Below are 16,027 nucleotides of genomic sequence, written 5' to 3' on the forward strand. Positions count from 1 at the left end.
CTCGGCTGCAGAGCTGCTCTGGGAGAGGCTGGGCAGCGGGGACCCCCCCCAGGCAGCCTGTCCCTCCCGGGAACCTGTCGGGCCCACCCAGGCTTACGGCGGCAGGAGGTCGCAGCTGTGATGGCCCTGCAGGCCCTCGAGCCTGCACCCCGGCTGTTCTCCCAAGGACATTGCGCCGGGCCCCCAGCCACACCGCACGCCCTCCTACCCCCTATAGACCGCCATCCCTGTCACCCTGGTCGGCCGGTCCTCAGCCGGAGGAGGCCCGAGGGTCTGCAGGGCGGTTTCATTTTACAGTGAGACTTCTGGAGACTTCTGTCCCCACAGGAAATCCTCTTCCTGCCTGCATCCACGACGACTCCGGAGCTTCCCGCCTGGATGTGTGTTCCGGGGGAAGCAGGTGCTCTCGGGCAGGGGGAGCTCGCCCCTGTTTGGTGGGCGGGACCTGCCCTCCACGCAGAAGCAGAAGCCGCAGTGCTGCCAGCAACAACTGCCGAATAACCAGCTGCTCCAGGGGGCTGCACACCAGGAGGCCTGCCCGGCCCGAGAATGGGCTCTCGTTTCTTCCAGAGGCGACGGCAGCACCGGTCTCGCTGCCTGGCTCTGTGTTCCCGAGAAAAGGGGCCCCTGGGGTCCCAGCGAGCCCTCGGAGGCGGGGCAAAGTCCATGGCACCGGCAGAGACCAGCTGCACCCTGCCTTCCAGGCACGGGGGGGGGGGGCCCAGCACACAGGGGAGGAGGCCTTGGGCCACCTACCCCAGAGGGGTAGCCCCGGGCCAGGGTGGCTGTGGAGGAAGGGACCTCCGCCAGGCTGGGGTTGGCACTTCCTCCAGCCCGTTCACTCAGGCACACGATGCACCCACGCCAGTCACCCATGCAGGTCATTGCTGGAACAGTGAAGGCATCAGGGGCCCTCGCCTTCTGAAGTCACAGCCGGCGAATGTCCCCACCGATGACTTCCTGAGCAAAGCCCTCGGGCGCCCAGGCAGCGAGAGTGCAGCCCAGCGCCCGCTGCTCCTCGCGGGGGCCTTTGCCAGCCCCTGTCCTGGCGCAGGTGCTGCCCCATCCCGGCACCGGTTCTCGCTTGACCTGCTGGCCTTGGCGCCTCTCCTGACCTGGGGCCTCTGGACAGCACCCACACAGCCCGAGGTGTCTGTGTCACTCTGGCCCAAGCCACTCTGAGGCCTGACAGAAGCAGCAGGGCCTCTGTCCAGACACAGAGCCGGTGAGCAGTGGGTGGGGGCACTGCCCGCCTGTGCCGTCCTGCAAGCCCGTCCATCCTGGGCAAAGTCCAGGCTTCCTGGAGGCTCCAGCTCCTGGGAGGCTGTTGCTTGGAGGCACACGCAGTTCACAGGGCTGTCTCAGAAAGCACCCTAGGGGCTACCCCTCGGGGCCAGCACCAGCGCTGAGAGAGCTGCTAAGGAGTCGCGCAGGACCCTCCTGGTGAGCCGGGTGGAGACCAGGTCCACCACCCCCTCCGTCGCCATGCCTGGGGAGGCCTCGGCCCCGGGCTGGGCCTCCGCCTCGCAGATCAGGGCTCCCTCACCCCCCTCCCCAGCCTGCCCACTGGCCCCCACGGGCACGCGGCCTGGGAGCGGAGCTGCTGGGGCCACAGGCCGGGGGTCTGGGGGTGCGGCTGCTCTGCTCTCAGCCAGCATTGCTCTGGGGTCCTGGCCGCCGAGGGGGGTCTCGGCCAAGCAGGTGTGGCCGCCCAGGGACACAGCTGAAGCTGAAACGGCGTCCAGGTCCAGGGGCTCGTCCGGGCACACTAAGAGCTGCACCGACCCTCCCGGGCACCCTGCACTCTCCACCCCCTCCCAGGACGCCCCCCGACGGCCCGTGCCCACCCAGGACCCTGTGTCCAAAGGAGGTTCCAGGTGCCCCCGCCAAATGCCAAAGAGCATGTCTGTGTCACCAGCCGTCAACAGCCTTGACAGACCCTCCCCAGCCACACAGGCCTCTCGGGACGGCGGTGCCGACGGCCCTGGGAGCCCCCCAGGGACGCTGCCTGGCCCCTCTTGCAAGCGCCCCGGCCAGCCGACCGGTGTGGACCACTGGCTGCCTGCAGCCTCCCTTCCCACCAGAGCTCCTGCTTCACCCAACTCATCCTCAAGGCTCCTGCCCTGCCCAGCCGCCCCCCGGCGGAGCCCCGACTCCTGGGGTCGTGGGGACAGTGTCTCCGGCAGGCCGTCCCCAGACAAGGAGGACAAGTCCTCAGTGGTGACGGAGGTGTCTTCCCCCTGAGCGCCCAGCGGGGCCCCGGGGAACGCGGCTTCCTGGGGCGGGGAAGGGAAGTCCTCCGAGCCCGGGCGGCCGTCTTCCGAGTCGCTCTCTGCTTGGGGGGTGGGCGGGAGTGGGGGGAGAGGGACGTCCGCGTGGGCGGAGGACGGGAGGTCGAAGCTGCCGTAGGACAGGACCTCGTCGACTGGAGACAGGATCTCGGTCAAGACGCCGCCAGCAAGTGGGGCATGAGCTTCCCCCAGGATAGGGGAGACACCGTGCCCACCAGGCCCAGGTCCCTGGCCCGTGGCTACCAGGGGTGCCAGCCCAGCGGGGTCCCCAGGAGGCGCCTGCAGGGTCACAGGGACCTCATGCTCGGGCAGGGGCTGCAGGGGTTTCCTCTGGGTGGATGAGCTCGGGGCAGCGGGCCAGGGCCTGCCCCGGCAGCCAGCTGCGGCCTGCGGAAGCTGCACCTGTCCTTCTTTGCCGGGATCCACCCCTGCAGATGCAGAGGTCCCCAAAGGAAAGGAAAGTGACAAGTCCAAGTCACCGAGGGGGGAGGTTTCGGATGGGAACACCATGCAGGCTGCCTCAGGGGACTCCCGCTTGGCTTTTCCTGCATTTGATCCACTGGTCAGGCTGTCGCTGGTTCCAGAAGCTTCCTGCCCCTCCCCAGGGCCCAGGGCGGGGAGAGCCACGTGGGCCTCCCCAGAATCCTCAAGGCCAGATGAGCCGCCTGCCAGTGAGGAGCTCCTGGCGCCGGGTTCCGGCAGGTTCTCCTCACTGTCCTCGTCCCAGACTTTGCTAGAGGCTTCTGACAGCTCGGACCCCGAGCCTGGGGCAGGCACCTCCGGGCGAGGCAACAGACTGCCCGCCTGTGGGAGGCTCCGTTCCAGATCCAGGCACCCTGACACAGCCACGTCCATGGAGGAGCCGTACAGGGGCCGGGTCCCCTGTCCCCCACCCCCAGGAGCACCTTGCTGCCGAGGCTCGCCCCACAGGAGCCCCCAGGACAAAGGTGGGCCAGGTTCCTCCCAGGAGCTTTGTGCAGAGAGCTCCCCAGACCAGCTGAGGCCGTCACCCGGGGTGTCCTCCTCACTCGGGGTGTCCTCGTCACCCCCGGTGTCCTCGGCTTCCAGGCCGGACAGGGAGACAGGGCTCTCAGAAAGCTGGACCAGGATGGCGGTTGCTTTCTGAAACCCATGGAGGGAGGGGCAGGACAGGCTGCTCCCAGAGCCCCCCGGGGAGGTAGGGGAGGACGCTGGGGCTTCCGAAGACCCTGAGCAGGTTGCGGAAGGAGACTCGGAGCCCAGGTCCCCAGCGGGAGGCGGCCGGGGCAGGGCGCTGCTCTGGCACACGGTGGGCGGTGCCTCCTCTTCCTCCTTGGGGGCCGCAGGAGCTGCCGAGAGAGTCCGGGGATGGTCCAACCGTGGTCATGCTCGCCCCGAGACCCCACCCCACACCCCAGCCGCCCAAGGCAAGTGGGTCAGGGCCTAAAAGACACCCCACCAGGGGCAGGAAAAATGTCAACGGTGCCAGCGTGTTCGGCCCCTTTGCTTCCAGCCCAGCTGTCACCGGTAGCCACCCCACCCCACGGTCCTGTTCCGGTGCACATTTCCCTGTCTCGGGGATGCGCCTTGCTGTTCAAGCCTGATTGGTTGGCTTTGCTTGGTTTTGTTTTTGTTTGAGATGTGGATGGTTCCAGACAGAGCATCGACCAACCAACCAGCATCAGCTTGGCAGCCTTGAACGGGTGTGCCGCACAAGGGTGGGGGCCGCATGCTGCGGGGGGGGGGGGGGAGCCCGGCCCTGACGTGGAAGCCGGTCTGGGAGGACCCTTAAGTGGGCTGGAGAGGGAGAGGGAGGGGCCGGGGGCGGGGCAGCACCTGGAGAGGCGGCCAGCCAGGCGTCTTCCAGACGGGCAGAGGCGACCCCCGGCTCCTGCAGACAGGCCTCTGTCCTGCAAGCACGTTAGAGGAGGAGTTCTGGGGAGCCCCCAAGGGGGGCCCAGCCTCCTGCCTCCTCCCCAGGCTGGCTGTCAAGGGAACCCCCCCAGGGATCGGCCAACACCGCACACGCTTGGAAAGCACCCCAGCCAGTCCTCGGCCGCCATTGGAGGTGGCCCTCAGAGCACAGGGCTCCTGGGGGCTTGTCTTTGGAGGTGTCTGGTCCCAGTCCCACAGGCTCAGGGAGCAGACGGGAGGTCACCATTCCCAGAGGGCTGGGACAGCCCACGCTCAGGGCAGGGCCCTCTGCTGGCCTCACAGCCAGACCTTGAGCCCGCTCGTCTGTGTCTCTGATCGTGGGTCAGAGTCAGAAAGGGCAGGTGAGACCTGCATGCCCGCCCAGGAGCAGTGAGCAGACCGGAAGTGCAGGCGGAACCTGTCTCCCCGTCTCCATGCCCCATGCACGCCCCACCCCTGCCCGGGCTCTCCCCGGCTGCAGCTCTGCACCTCTGCTCCCCTGACCACCAGCTCTCTGTGTCCTGGGGCTCCGCTGGGGGGCTCCCGGCAAGACGGGGCCCCAACTGCACTTGAATCGTGGCGCCTTCAGCCGCCTGCTGGAAACACGAGAGAAAGGACACGTCAGGGCGTGGCCTCTGCTGGCCCATCCCTGAGCTACGGGCCACGCCCCTGCGCCTGCAGTGACCACGGCTCAGAAACAAAGGCCACCCCTTAACCACTTCGGTACGAGCATCAGCTACAGTCGACAGCCACAGATGAACGCGCCGCACAGCGACTTTAGCCCACAGCCGCGATATGACTTTTCTAATTTTTCATTTATCAAAATAAAATCGTGAACATTTCAAAATAACGTGATGAAAACACGTACGTATATGTTACCTATTCTGATTGACATGACAAGTGAAGCTGCCTGTAAAGTAAAACAAGCTTTCAGTGCTTTAAAGGTTTCCTCGTCACATAAGAGCAAAACGGACGCGTCGTCCGTGCACAGCACAAGCTGCCGTGCGGACTGTGAGTGCCGCTGTGGGCGAGGTTTCGCAGCCGGTGAGCGCCGTACCGCAGTGGTTAAAGAGGGCTGTGGAGACCCCCACTCACCAGACACCCCCTTCCCCTCTTCCTGGTGGCCCCAGAGACCCGTCAACACAATGGGGCCCTGCTGCCGTGGAAAGACCACCTTTTTTCCTGCCCAGGTGTTGAGTCTTGGGGCAAAACGCAGAGAATTGGGGAATCTGAGAGTCATCGGAACCTACTGGGAAGGTGCCTGCAATCCCACAATGCTCCCCCGCCCCCGGTGATGGGCGGCCCCCCAAGACCACACAGCAGGCCCCACAAAGCCAGGCCAGGCCTCCTGGGCCTGCAGAGAGTGCACCGCCACACCCCGACTCACGCTAGCTTCCTGGGGGCCACAAGGCCCCCCTCTGTCCCGGGAGTGCTGGCGCTGAGCTGGGGGGCCCCACGTGTGGCCATCTGGCTCCTCTGCGGAGGAGGGGCAGGGCGTGGTCTGAGGGTCTCCTGTGGGCAAGGGGGCCGTCAGCGCTGGCAGGCGCAGGCGCATGGAGCAGCGCAAGCAGCTCCCACGAATTCCGATGCCACTCAAAAAAAAAATCTTAAAATTCGAGATGGACGCAATGCTTTTTTTGTAGTAACTGTTTGGGGTGAAGACTCGGAAATGCAGGGTGGTCTGCTCCTAACATCATCCCTGGTGGGACAGTTAGCGGTAGGAAGTCTCCGAAAACAGCTTTTAGAACAACGGTTTCAATTTAGAGACCTCTTTCCTCCCTGCTTTGGGGAAAATCCCCTCAGAGGGCTGGGAAAACCTTTGCCAGAGCTCTTTCCTTCCGCTTGGTGGCGGCGGCCCCCAGCCGCACACGTGGGGTGGGGGGACAGGCCTCTGGCACGCAAGGTCATGCCCGGCACAGAGACGAAGGGTGGATGGGACACTGCCGGGCCGTCCCAGGAGCATCCGGCCTTTACCTCTGTCATCGCGCCATCTGCTCTGCCCTCGGAGCCGGCAGGTGTGGGGACACAGAGCTCCAAGGCCACCGGCCTAAGGGACCCTGAGCTGTCTAGCTGGAGCCCAGACGCGTGCAACCTCCGCCAATGGTGAAGGCCGCGGCGAAGGCCGAGCCATGCAGGAAGGACCCTGGGCCACCCCAGTGACCCGATGGGGCGTCGCCCAGGCAGCCCCTGCAAACGCAGCCTCTGGACCCCAGAGCAGGAGGCGCTGGGGTCAGACAGGCCCAGAGCAAACCCCTCGGCTCACCAGCAAGCTCCGTGGCCACAGTCTGCAGTGCGAGCTCGCTGCACCTGCAGCGTCTGCAGGGTGGGTGCCATGAGCCCCTCACAGAGGCAGCGAGGGTCCGGGAGTGGCGTGCAGATGCCTGGGGCCCCGGAGCAGGGACTGCTGCACCCCACGGCTGGGGGCAGCAGGCAGCAGCGCCCACAGAGGGGGCTCCCAGCCACAGAGGCCTGAACAGCAGCCCACCCAGGGCTGGATCAGGAGAGAGCGGTCGTGGGGTGCACTGTGTGTCCCTCTGCTCCCCCTGGGCCTCAGGCCTCCCTGGGGAGCCCCGCCTGGCTGGGCTGTCTGGGGCAACCCCAAGGCTGCGAGTGGTTCTGACCTCTTCCCATCTCCACGGATCCGTCCTGCGGGCGCGACTGCAGGGAGCCCCAGCCTCGACAGGCATGGCGTCCTTCACGCTCCCAAGCGTGGCTGCGTGGCGGGGGGCTCCCCAGGGCTGGGTGGGGAGCTCTGTGGTAGCAGCCTGGGCCCTGCAACCCTCACTGTTCAGCCCACGGCCACCGGGCCTCGCCCGCCCACCCACCTGTAAATCAGGGGCTCGGCTTGGCAAGGCCTGGGCCACATGCAAGTTCAGAAAGAGAAAAACACAACCTGCGCAAAGCCTCCTGTTCCTGCGTGAAGATGCTCCTGGCAGCTGGTTTCCAAATACTTAAAAACCCAGATAAACAATAAAGGAAGCTGTGACTAAAACACTGAGAGCCAGCTGTGACTTTTAATTTCTCCAGAAGAGCCGTGCATGTCACCTCCTGCAGGGAATGGGGGCCGCCAATCTTCTGGCCGTGAAGGGGTCTGTGGCCAGTGTGGGGGGCCACAGGGCCCCGTCCCCTCCGGTTTTCGTGGGCCTCCCCGTCCTTGCCTGGCAGCTGGGCTCCAGCTTTAGATGGGCCCCGCTGGACGTGGGGGAAGCTTCCGGAGAGATCCACTCGGAGGGTGCCCACCCGTCATCTCCGGGGGGCTTACCTGGGGGCGGGTCCTTCGCCTCCTGTGGGCTGTGCTGAGCCGTGGGGTGGCGCTCCTCTGCCACCGTGGCCTGGCCGGCAGGAGGGAGGAGAGACACCATGCAGCACACAGCTACCCGGGCAAAGAGCACGGGGCTAGGGCCTGACTGGGGACCCGCCAGCCCGCAGGAACCAAGGACACTCTGGCACCCGGGGTCCCAGCCAAGGTCAAGTCGCAGCTGGGGGGAAGGAGGGGGCTCTGAACCAGGTAGCTCGGGGTGTAGTGGGGGTTCCCAGCGTGTTCGTACAGGAAAGGCCGGGCCCGGCTGCTGCCCGGTGTCCAGGGAGCTCGTGGGCTCAAGACCCAGCAGAGGGACGAGAGGCCGCTTCCCAGGCTCTGAAAGACACGCAGTTCCCAGAGTCACCAGGGTTGGGATGGAATGGGGGAGGGGGCGGACTGGGGCCCCTGCCAGGCTAGGCGGCCACACCAGCTGCTCAGAGCTTCTGGGGTGTCTGAGGGCAGTGGGGCTGCTGTGGTCAGGGCGAGGCAGGAGTGTCACCCCACACAGGACTGATGCTGGAGGGACAGACAAGCCAACCTCAGGGACAACAGGGACGGTGGGGGCCACGCCAGGCTCTCTGCCCCATCATGTCCCCTGCCTGGAGGCCCAAGTGCCCCCGGGGGTTGCTGAGCCCTGAGCCAAAGACAAACAGGCCGGGCCTGCTCCTGCCTCCTCCCTGGGCGGGGCTCCGGGCAGGTGTGTGCTTCCAGGGCGGCCTGGCAATATCTGAGCCTGCGCCGGGCAGTGGGACCGACCGGAGCAGGAGAGCCTGTCCAGGTGGCTTCTGGCAGGCGGCCGGCCCCTCGCTCTGTGTCCTGGGAATGTCGGCCACAGTGTGCGGAGGGCGGCCCTCCTGCCACAGGCCCACCGCACGCTCTGCTGCGTTGGGACGCAGAGACAGAGGGGCCCCAGGGCGCCCCGGTCACACGCAGGGTGTGGCAGGTCAGAACTCAGGTGTCTGACCTCCAGCCTGAGGCTGCCCCCAAGCTGCCCAGGGCCGGCCAAATGAGTGACCACTGCCACCGCCCCACCCGGTCACCTTGGCCGACATGACTGCCACTTTCCACCAGCCGGTCCGGGGCGCTGAGTGTGTCCTGTCCCCACGCTGGTGTCGGAGGTTGTAGGTGACCGTCGGTGTCCGAAGTTGTCTGGGGGGGTGTCGTGTCCTGCTGCTCAGCGGGGAGGCTGCAAGGTGGTGCCAAGTGGAGGTGACCACCTGCCCTGCCTGTCCCCTCCCAGGGCGACCAGCCCGGACCATGACGCTGCACAGCACCTGTCCCTGGGAACAACCTCATGGCACATCCAGGCCCAGCTGTGGTCAGTGGCCAAGCCAGAGGACTGGGTTCTAGCTCCTCACCCAGCAGCTTCCCAAGCAGGGCCACGGTTGCGGGGGTGACAATGGGCTGGGCACCATGCCAGGTACGGTAGGTGGGGTGTCTGTCTGTCCCCCAGTGTGTGTTCCCGAGAGACTTCTGCACGGAGACTCACCACCCGGCCTGGGGCAGCAGCACGTCTGTGCGTGCTGGACTCCCGCCTGGGGCCCCGGGGGTCCCAGTGCACCCCCAGGCCTGCTGCCAGGCTTGTCCTACCCTGCTGGGGCCACGCTGCTGGGGCAGCAGGATGCAGCTGGGACAGGAAGGCTGCAGGGCCCCTGAGTCCCCTGGGCTGAGGTCGGGGTCCCAGGGCCTGCTCTGGACATCTGTGGACATCCCCACTTGCTCGGTGCCTGCCTGGGGCTACGTCTGCTTCCCTTTCTGCCCCAGGCACCTGCTACAACAGGGCGCAGTCGCCCCCACCCAAGGGTGACCCTGGGCCTTCCACCCTCGGTCAGGGCTGTGGCAAGAGGTGTCGGCTCCAAGGACGGGCGTCCTGAGAGCCTGGAGACCGCATCTCCTGAGACCCGTCCTCTCACTGGGGCAGGACCTGGAGGGTGCCTGCCCACACCACCGTGTCCTGACACGGGCTCCCGAGGGGGTTAGGTCAGTGCCCTTGTGGCCTCTCTCTGCTCAGCCCCCTTCACAGAGTACGGGTGTGTGATCCTCAGCGTCACCATGAAACAACGGGGCCGAATAAAACTGGGAACGGGGCCGGGTGCGGTGGCTCACGCCTGTCATCCTAGCACTCTGGGAGGCCGAGGCGGGCGGATCACTCAAGGTCAGGAGTCTGAAACCAGCCTGAGCAAGAGCGAGACCCTGTCTCTACTAAAAAATAGAAATTAGCTGGACAACTAAAAATGTATACAGAAAAAATTAGCCGGACATGGTGGAGCATGCCTGTTGTCCCCAGCTACTTGGGAGGCTAAGGCAGGAGGATCACTTGAGCCTAGCAGTTGGAGGTTGCTGTGAGCTAGGCTGACACCAGGGCACCCTAGCCCGGGTGACAGAGTGAGACTCTGTCTCAAAAAATAAGTAAATAAATAAAACCAGGAACGGGAGCCCCTCATGTACGTGAAAGTCCCCTCCCGGCACGGGGTCCCAGGCCAGGACCCCGTGGCACCCCTGCTGGCCGTCCATGGCTGTGCCAGCTCCCCTGGGGCTGGGGGTTGCCTGGAGCTGCTCACAGATGCTCCCAGCCCCTGCATGCCCGGGACCAGCTGACCCCTGGACAGACGGGTGACCAGGTGCCCATCCCCGAGTGGCACACGACCTCGGCAAAGTGTCAGTGCCAGCGGCTGCCTTCCCGGGGGAGGGAGCCGCAGGGAAGCTGAGGTCTGTCTCTGCGAGCAGCCCACTTTTCCCTGTTTTCTAACCTGTGTGTGGTGACCACGCATCCTCTCTGCCGGGGGAGGACGGCTGACCCCAACCTCGGGGTCCTGCCGACCTGCCTGCCCCAGCCCTGCACACAAACTCCTGGGTAGCCCGGGGTGACAGTCAGCCTGGACCTTTCCAAAGGTTCCCAGGCCCTGCAATCGACAGCAACATGGCTGTGGACCAGGCTTGTCTGAGGATGGAGCCTGCGGAGCCGCTGGCCAGTGGCCAAGTGGCGATGACATCCCTCACCGAGGAGCCCCGTGGGCTGGAGAAGAGCCGCCTCCCCATTCTGCGCTGCCCCCCCAGGTGTGGTTTCGGGAGTTCTGCGGTTAGACTCTGGTAGGCTGCAGGCTCCAGGGGCTGACGCTCAGAGGAGAGAGAACCTCCCCAGCTCTGGAAGCCATTGTAAGTGGGACGGATGTCCCCAGGGAGCTCTTGGTGGGAAAAGCAGCCGCTCCGCCCACAGGCAGCTCCCCGAGCAGGGCGGGGAGCAAGTGGGCAGGTGGCTGCCCTGCAAGAGAGGGTTCCCATGGCAGGCAGCAGGGCCAACTCACCGCGTGACTTCCAAGCTTGCAGGGCTGCTCCGGGAGTGCTGGCCGGTGGGGCTGCCAGGCCTGGGTGGGTTCAGGGGACACGGGGAGCCCTGTGCCAGCCCCTCAGGCTGCAGGCTTTTCTCAGAGCCCCCATCCCAGGTGACCTTGCCTTTGGGGCTGGAACTCTATGAAAAATAGTGCAGGGTGAGCTGTCGTGGCCACCTGTGGCCCATCTCCTCTCAGAAAAGCATGTGGTGGGCTTCAGGTGGCTGTGCCCACAGCCCTCTGCACCTGGTCTGCAGGCTCCCACCACGGCGCCAGACATCCCATTCTGCCAGGGGCCCTGCACCCTGCTGACGGGTGCAGACAAGAGGCTCAGAGAGGAGAGTCCCTGCCCAGGGCCAGCCACGGCCCCCTTGGCGAGCTCTGGAGTCAGGTAGCCGGGTCCCCTCCCAACAGGCCAGCCTGGGCCAGGTACTTCAGAGAGCCCAGTTGATCCAATCCTGGTCCCATCCTCCAGGTGAGACCACTGTCACCCCTAGCTCACAGAGGAGACACTCAGGTGGGGAGACACACAGCCCTGCCCCTGTCCACACAGCCTCCCTGAGGCCATCAGCCTCCCCACGGGGAGGGGGCAGGAGCCCCTTCCAAGGAGCCTTGCTATTTGGGGTCCCTGAGGTGCGGGCCTCCCTGAGAATCCTCAGCCACACACTCCTCCCCCCCCCCCAGGCCCATGGAGATCCCCCTGCTGTGCCCACACCTCCACCGCTGCCCCGCCCCGGGGAAGCCCTGGCTCCCGTCTTCACACCTGCATCACACCTGCATCTGGGCCTTTCTTCACACTCCCGGCCTGGAGCACCTTCCACAACCTGAAGTCCGGCTCTGCCCCAGGGCCCAGCCAGAGCCCCCTCCTGCCCCCACCTGCACCCCCAGCAACTCCCTCTCTACCTGGGGCCACAGGCGACTTTACAAGGGACTTGCTTGTTTACACAAAGCAGCGGCCAGGGGACAGACCCCGCCAGGTGAGAGCGCCCACCTGCGGCAGCTTGGTCCCGGCTTGCAGCTCCTGCTGCAGGTGGGCCATAGACCTCTGCAGGGACAGGATGTCCTTATGATGCTGCAGCAGCAGCTTCCTGTCGCGGTGCATGAACAGGTGGATGTTCCGCAGGTGTCGGATTTCCCTCTGAGCCAGCCCAGGGGAGAAAATGTCAGCACAGCCCCCAGCCCATGAGCTCACACAGGGAAGAGGAAGAGGCCGGTGAATGGGAACTGGGTGTCTGGGGGACCCCCAGGTCCTCCACTGTGCCAGGGCCTCCCTCTCCCTCCATACGCCTCTGCCCGGCCCTCCTGCTGGGCCCAGCAGGCACCCTGGGCCACTGTGGCCCGACTCCTTCTCAGAATAGCTGGCAGTGGCTTCACATGGCAGCGTTCGCAGCAGGACAGCTCTGTCCGTGGCATTTCACTGCCTCAGCCACGGCTCTGCAACACCTACTGTTGGTCCAACCAGGACATCGCGTCCCCTGGGTCTGGCTGAGGAGGCGCCGGCAGGAGGCAGTGGGGGCTGGGCGCTTACTCGCCAGGTGCCCTCCAGGTTCCAGGTGCAACACCACCTCTTTATTGAGCCGTCCCCCAGCTGCTCCCGTGGCTCCCTGGTGGACACGCCCCTCGGCAGAGCCACCTTGGACAGAGCACACGCTCAGGTCTTTGCACCCTGCCAGGCAGCGGCCTCCACAGGCCAGGCAGGAAACCGAGGCTCGCTGAGCTGGGTCTCTCCCCCTATGGCCCCCAGTCCCACCACGGTGCCTCTACGACCTACGGGACGTGGCCCCAGGTACAGGCAGGTGTCCCTGCCACTGGCCAGCTCCAGGCCCTCCAGCCGGGGCCCCCTGGGCTGGGCCTGTTCCCTTGTCACCTCGTGACAGCTGGGCCTTCTGTGCCCTTTGTGTCCCCCGGGCCAGCTGTTCCCTGCAGGGTCACTTGCATTTTCTGTCTTCCCACATCTGAGAGACCCTGATCTGCGGCCGGGGCCTCTTCTGCCCTGCCTGGAGTGCCCCCACCTGCCGTGCCAGCCAGGTGCACGCAGGGCGTCCGGGGTGGGAGTCTGGGCTTTGCGCTCAGCCCAAGGTCTCGCACCCCGAGCTCGGTTTCTGCATCTGTACCAGGGGTGTCACGTGGGGAGACTGAGACGAGGTCACCTGCCCCTCCCAGCCCCCACTAGCCCTCACCTGCTCCTTCTCAAACGTGCTGAGGGCTTGCTGCTGCTTCTCCGAAAGCTCGGCCAGCATGGCTTTGTCCTCCCTGTTCCCCAGACACCTGGGGGGAGAGGGCAGGAGCCCCGCCAACCCTGAGAGTCTGTGCTCGAGATGGGAGGGTCCCAGACACAGCCCGTCCCCCGTCAGCCACGCCCACTGTGCATCGCTGCTGGAAAGGGGGCGGCCACGTGTGCGCAGGTGCGGGGAGGGCCTGCCCAGGGCGTCACTGTTCCCACCCCTCCCGACCACTCTTGGTCTCAGAGGCAGAGACTGGAGGAGAGCCGGGATGCCGGCGCGCTCCCTCCTGGGGAGCGAGTCCACCGCTAGACCCGTCTGCGGCCAACCTGGCAGCACCCAGAGCTTCCAGGTGGTTCCCATGGCCCGCGCTTCCACGCCTGGGAGTTTGCCTGGAGGAAATTCTCTGGATGCTCCGTGACAACAAGGACAGGTAGAAGCGAGGGAAGGCCCCAGCCGGGGAGGCTGGGGTCACGGGCCACTGCGCTGCCACCTCCCCGCCTGGCGCTCACCCTAACCCTAGAAAGGCTTTCCTGACGTTGTGAACACATCCCCGTCTGGGGGCCTGGGCGCGGGGCGGTGACGCGCAGGGCCGCACCTGCGCCAGCGCCACCTGTGCGGCTCCCGCCAGTGCACCTGGAGTAAGTGCGCGTGCCTCGGACATGGGCCTGCGGGCGCTTGATTTTGCTTGTGTTTTGAGCACTTTACTGCCTTGCCCAGGTTCCTGCGAACACCTGTCACTGGTCTCGTCTGAACATTTCGTTCCCCAAAGGCGGTCGGGGTGCTGGCGGGGCAGGGGACGCGGCGCTCTGGTGGGGTCGGGGTGCTGGCGCGGCGCATGCGCTCACCCCCGCTTATGCTCCAGCCAGACCAGCTCGGCGCGGGTCTTCTCCTCCAGCGCCATCTCGCGCAGGCGCAGCAGCGCGGCCTGGTGCTGCGCGCGCAGCTCCTCCTCGTGCAGGCTCTGCTCCAGCATCCGCAGCTTGAAGCGGCCCAAGCTTCCGAGATCTCCCAGCGGCTCGGCGCTTCGGGGCCTCGCGGGGCTCCACTGGGGCTGGCAGACCGACCGGGCCAAGTCACTGCCAGGCGTCCAGGCCTCCCCAGAGACTGGCCTCGCCTGGTGGGAGGGGCGCCCATCCCTGGGGAAGATGCCACCGCCTCCGGGAAGCCTTCCCTGACCGCCCACCCCGCTCCTCCCTATGCCATGACCCCCTCCCGACTGTGAGCTCCCCAAGGGCAGGCAGAGTCATCATAATCTTGGCCTCGTGCCCAGCCCGTGTACTCTAGAGGGTTTGTGCTCTACAGGGTTCCAGAAAGGCCAGGCCACCTGCCTTGAAATGTGGGCCGGGCTGCCTGAATTACAATGCCTGGCCTCATCTCTTGCCCAGGGCTGGAGGGCAGGCTTAGGCAGCTGTCGGCTGGAGGGTGGGTGATGTGTTGGCACAACCCACAGGGACACCCACCCCTAGGTGCAGGCCCAGGAGGGGCAGACCTGGACACCTGGCGACCCGTGCCATGCAGGAGGATTAAGGTCTGATACCCCTGGCAGTGTCATGCTGAACCCCGAAATTTTGCCCCTCCCCCCAGGGGACCTCTCCCTGTACCTGATGGGTAGGGTGGTCCGGAGGGCAGAGCTTGGCCATGGGCAGCTGGGAGGGGGCTTGGTCAGGCCTCTCCAGCTCTGAGGATAGAAAGCAGGTCATGGTCGGGTCATGGGGGTGGTCTGAGTGCCCGGTATCCACGGGCGTTTTCTGCAGGAGGGCCTCACAAAAGTAGGGTGTCTGGGGCAGTTTAACGCCCCACCCCCGACACACACACAGCGTCACACCAAGTCTCCACAAGGCCACGCTAGGAGGGAGAAGTCCTGATGTGACGTTCTGGTGCATGACCCCCACCGAGCATGGGGAAGACCCGAGCAGAAGTAGAGGGAGCTCGGGGGTGACGGCCGAACCGCCCTGCTCGCACACGAGGGGAGACTGAGGCCCAGGGAGGGAGACCCACGGTTCAGGGTCCAGCACCAAGGAGGTGGCAGGGTGACAGCAGGGCCCAGCTTCCCCGCCTGAGCAGCTGTCCTGCCGCTGGCACCCTCCCATTCCAGGTGTGACGGGAACAGAGCTCCAGCCACGGAAAAGATCATAAGGACTTTCACTTCCTGCCAGGAGACAGTAAAAGGGATTGGGTTTTGGTTTTTACCATCCCATCTGAAACAACTAAAAAATTATGTGCGTGTATGTGTAGACACGTGTGTTTACATAGAGGTGCGTGTGCGTGGCGTGGAAGAACAGCTTTCTGGACACTGGAGATCAGACAATAGCACGGTGATCCCTGAGAGAGAAACCATGGTGAGACCTGCTGTGATATCAACTTACTGCCCTGAGAGAGTTTCCCTGCTGCAGTGCAGGGAGGGGAAACTGAGGCCGGGCCTGGAGGATCCCCCGAGTGGAGGAGAGGGAGACAGCCAAGTTGGTGGGACAGAGCATCAGAGAGGAAGAGAGCCACACAGAGGGAGGACCCCAGAGATCCGTGCAGGGCTCCCCTTGAGTGTTCAGCAGAGAACTGGTCGGTTGATGCATGTCAAGAAGCTTCCAGATGCTGGGACAGAGGCATCCAGAAGGACTAGCAGGCTGGGAACTGTGCCAACATCCGCCAGCCAGGCTGGAAGACCTGAGGGTGCGTGGGGCTTGGATGGTATGCACACAACGCTCTTGCCCTGGTTGTGGGCAGTGACTAGCCCCGGGCAGAGCACTAATCTGGATCCGCCTAATAAACCATGAAAGCAGCTGACTGCACGCTGTGGCTCATGCCCATAGTCCCGGAGTTTCGGGAGGCTGAAGCGTAGGACCACTCGAGGCCAGGAGTTCATGACCAGCCTGGGCAACGTAGCAAGACACCCATCTCTACAGAAAGGAGCGTGCCTGTAGTCCCAGCTGCTCAGAAGGCCGAGGCAAGAGGGTCACTTGAGCCCAGGAGTTCAAGGCTGCAGTGAGCTGT

At 65.3% G+C, this 16,027-nt stretch overlaps 2 protein-coding genes across 6 annotated transcripts in view; both read right to left on the bottom strand.

The window, feature by feature from the left end:
- Positions 1-291: 291 nt before the first annotated feature.
- On the bottom strand, positions 292-6,367 carry CCDC187 (coiled-coil domain containing 187). Its single transcript, XM_076008448.1, has 7 exons — positions 5,572-6,367; positions 4,674-4,780; positions 4,107-4,180; positions 1,385-3,619; positions 951-1,124; positions 757-887; positions 292-477 (listed from the first exon to the last, which is right to left on the bottom strand). Exons 1-7 carry the CDS (start codon positions 5,737-5,739, stop codon positions 292-294), a joined length of 3,075 nt encoding a protein of 1,024 aa, XP_075864563.1. The 5' UTR covers positions 5,740-6,367.
- An 812-nt stretch (positions 6,368-7,179) lies between these two features.
- The window catches only part of LOC105880742 (coiled-coil domain-containing protein 187), a 35,974-nt gene continuing 27,126 nt past the window's right edge, over positions 7,180-16,027 (bottom strand). For 2 of the 5 annotated variants that reach the window (XM_076009197.1, XM_076009194.1), the window contains exons 15-22: positions 14,641-14,717; positions 13,885-14,090; positions 12,995-13,082; positions 11,806-11,952; positions 10,791-10,954; positions 8,526-8,671; positions 7,733-7,821; positions 7,180-7,516 (exon numbers count right to left, since the gene is read on the bottom strand). In XM_076009197.1, the coding sequence (XP_075865312.1) occupies positions 7,226-7,516; positions 7,733-7,821; positions 8,526-8,671; positions 10,791-10,954; positions 11,806-11,952; positions 12,995-13,082; positions 13,885-14,090; positions 14,641-14,717 (1,208 nt within the window). In that variant the 3' untranslated portion in view covers positions 7,180-7,225. Of the gene's footprint in view, positions 7,517-7,732; positions 7,822-8,525; positions 8,672-10,790; positions 10,955-11,805; positions 11,953-12,994; positions 13,083-13,884; positions 14,091-14,640; positions 14,718-16,027 lie in introns of those variants that run through there. The other 3 variants (XM_076009195.1, XM_076009196.1, XR_012922160.1) reach the window with 3 other exon arrangements.

Source organism: Microcebus murinus, chromosome 12 (assembly GCF_040939455.1).
Source record: "Microcebus murinus isolate Inina chromosome 12, M.murinus_Inina_mat1.0, whole genome shotgun sequence".
In the NCBI taxonomy this organism is placed as follows: domain Eukaryota; kingdom Metazoa; phylum Chordata; class Mammalia; order Primates; family Cheirogaleidae; genus Microcebus; species Microcebus murinus.

Bases quoted from the DNA above. Each gene is read 5' to 3' on its own strand.
- CCDC187 (XM_076008448.1), bottom strand. From the start codon at position 5,739: ATGCGCCTGCGCCTGCCAGCGCTGACGGCCCCCTTGCCCACAGGAGAC. The intron at 3,620-4,106 runs GTGCTGCCCCGC...CTCTCTCGGCAG, and splicing joins CTGGCTGGCCGCCTCTCCAG to CTCCTGCGGCCCCCAAGGAG. The intron at 1,125-1,384 runs GTAGCCCCTAGG...GGTGCTGTCCAG, and splicing joins GCTGGTGCTGGCCCCGAGGG to AGGCCCCAGGTCAGGAGAGG.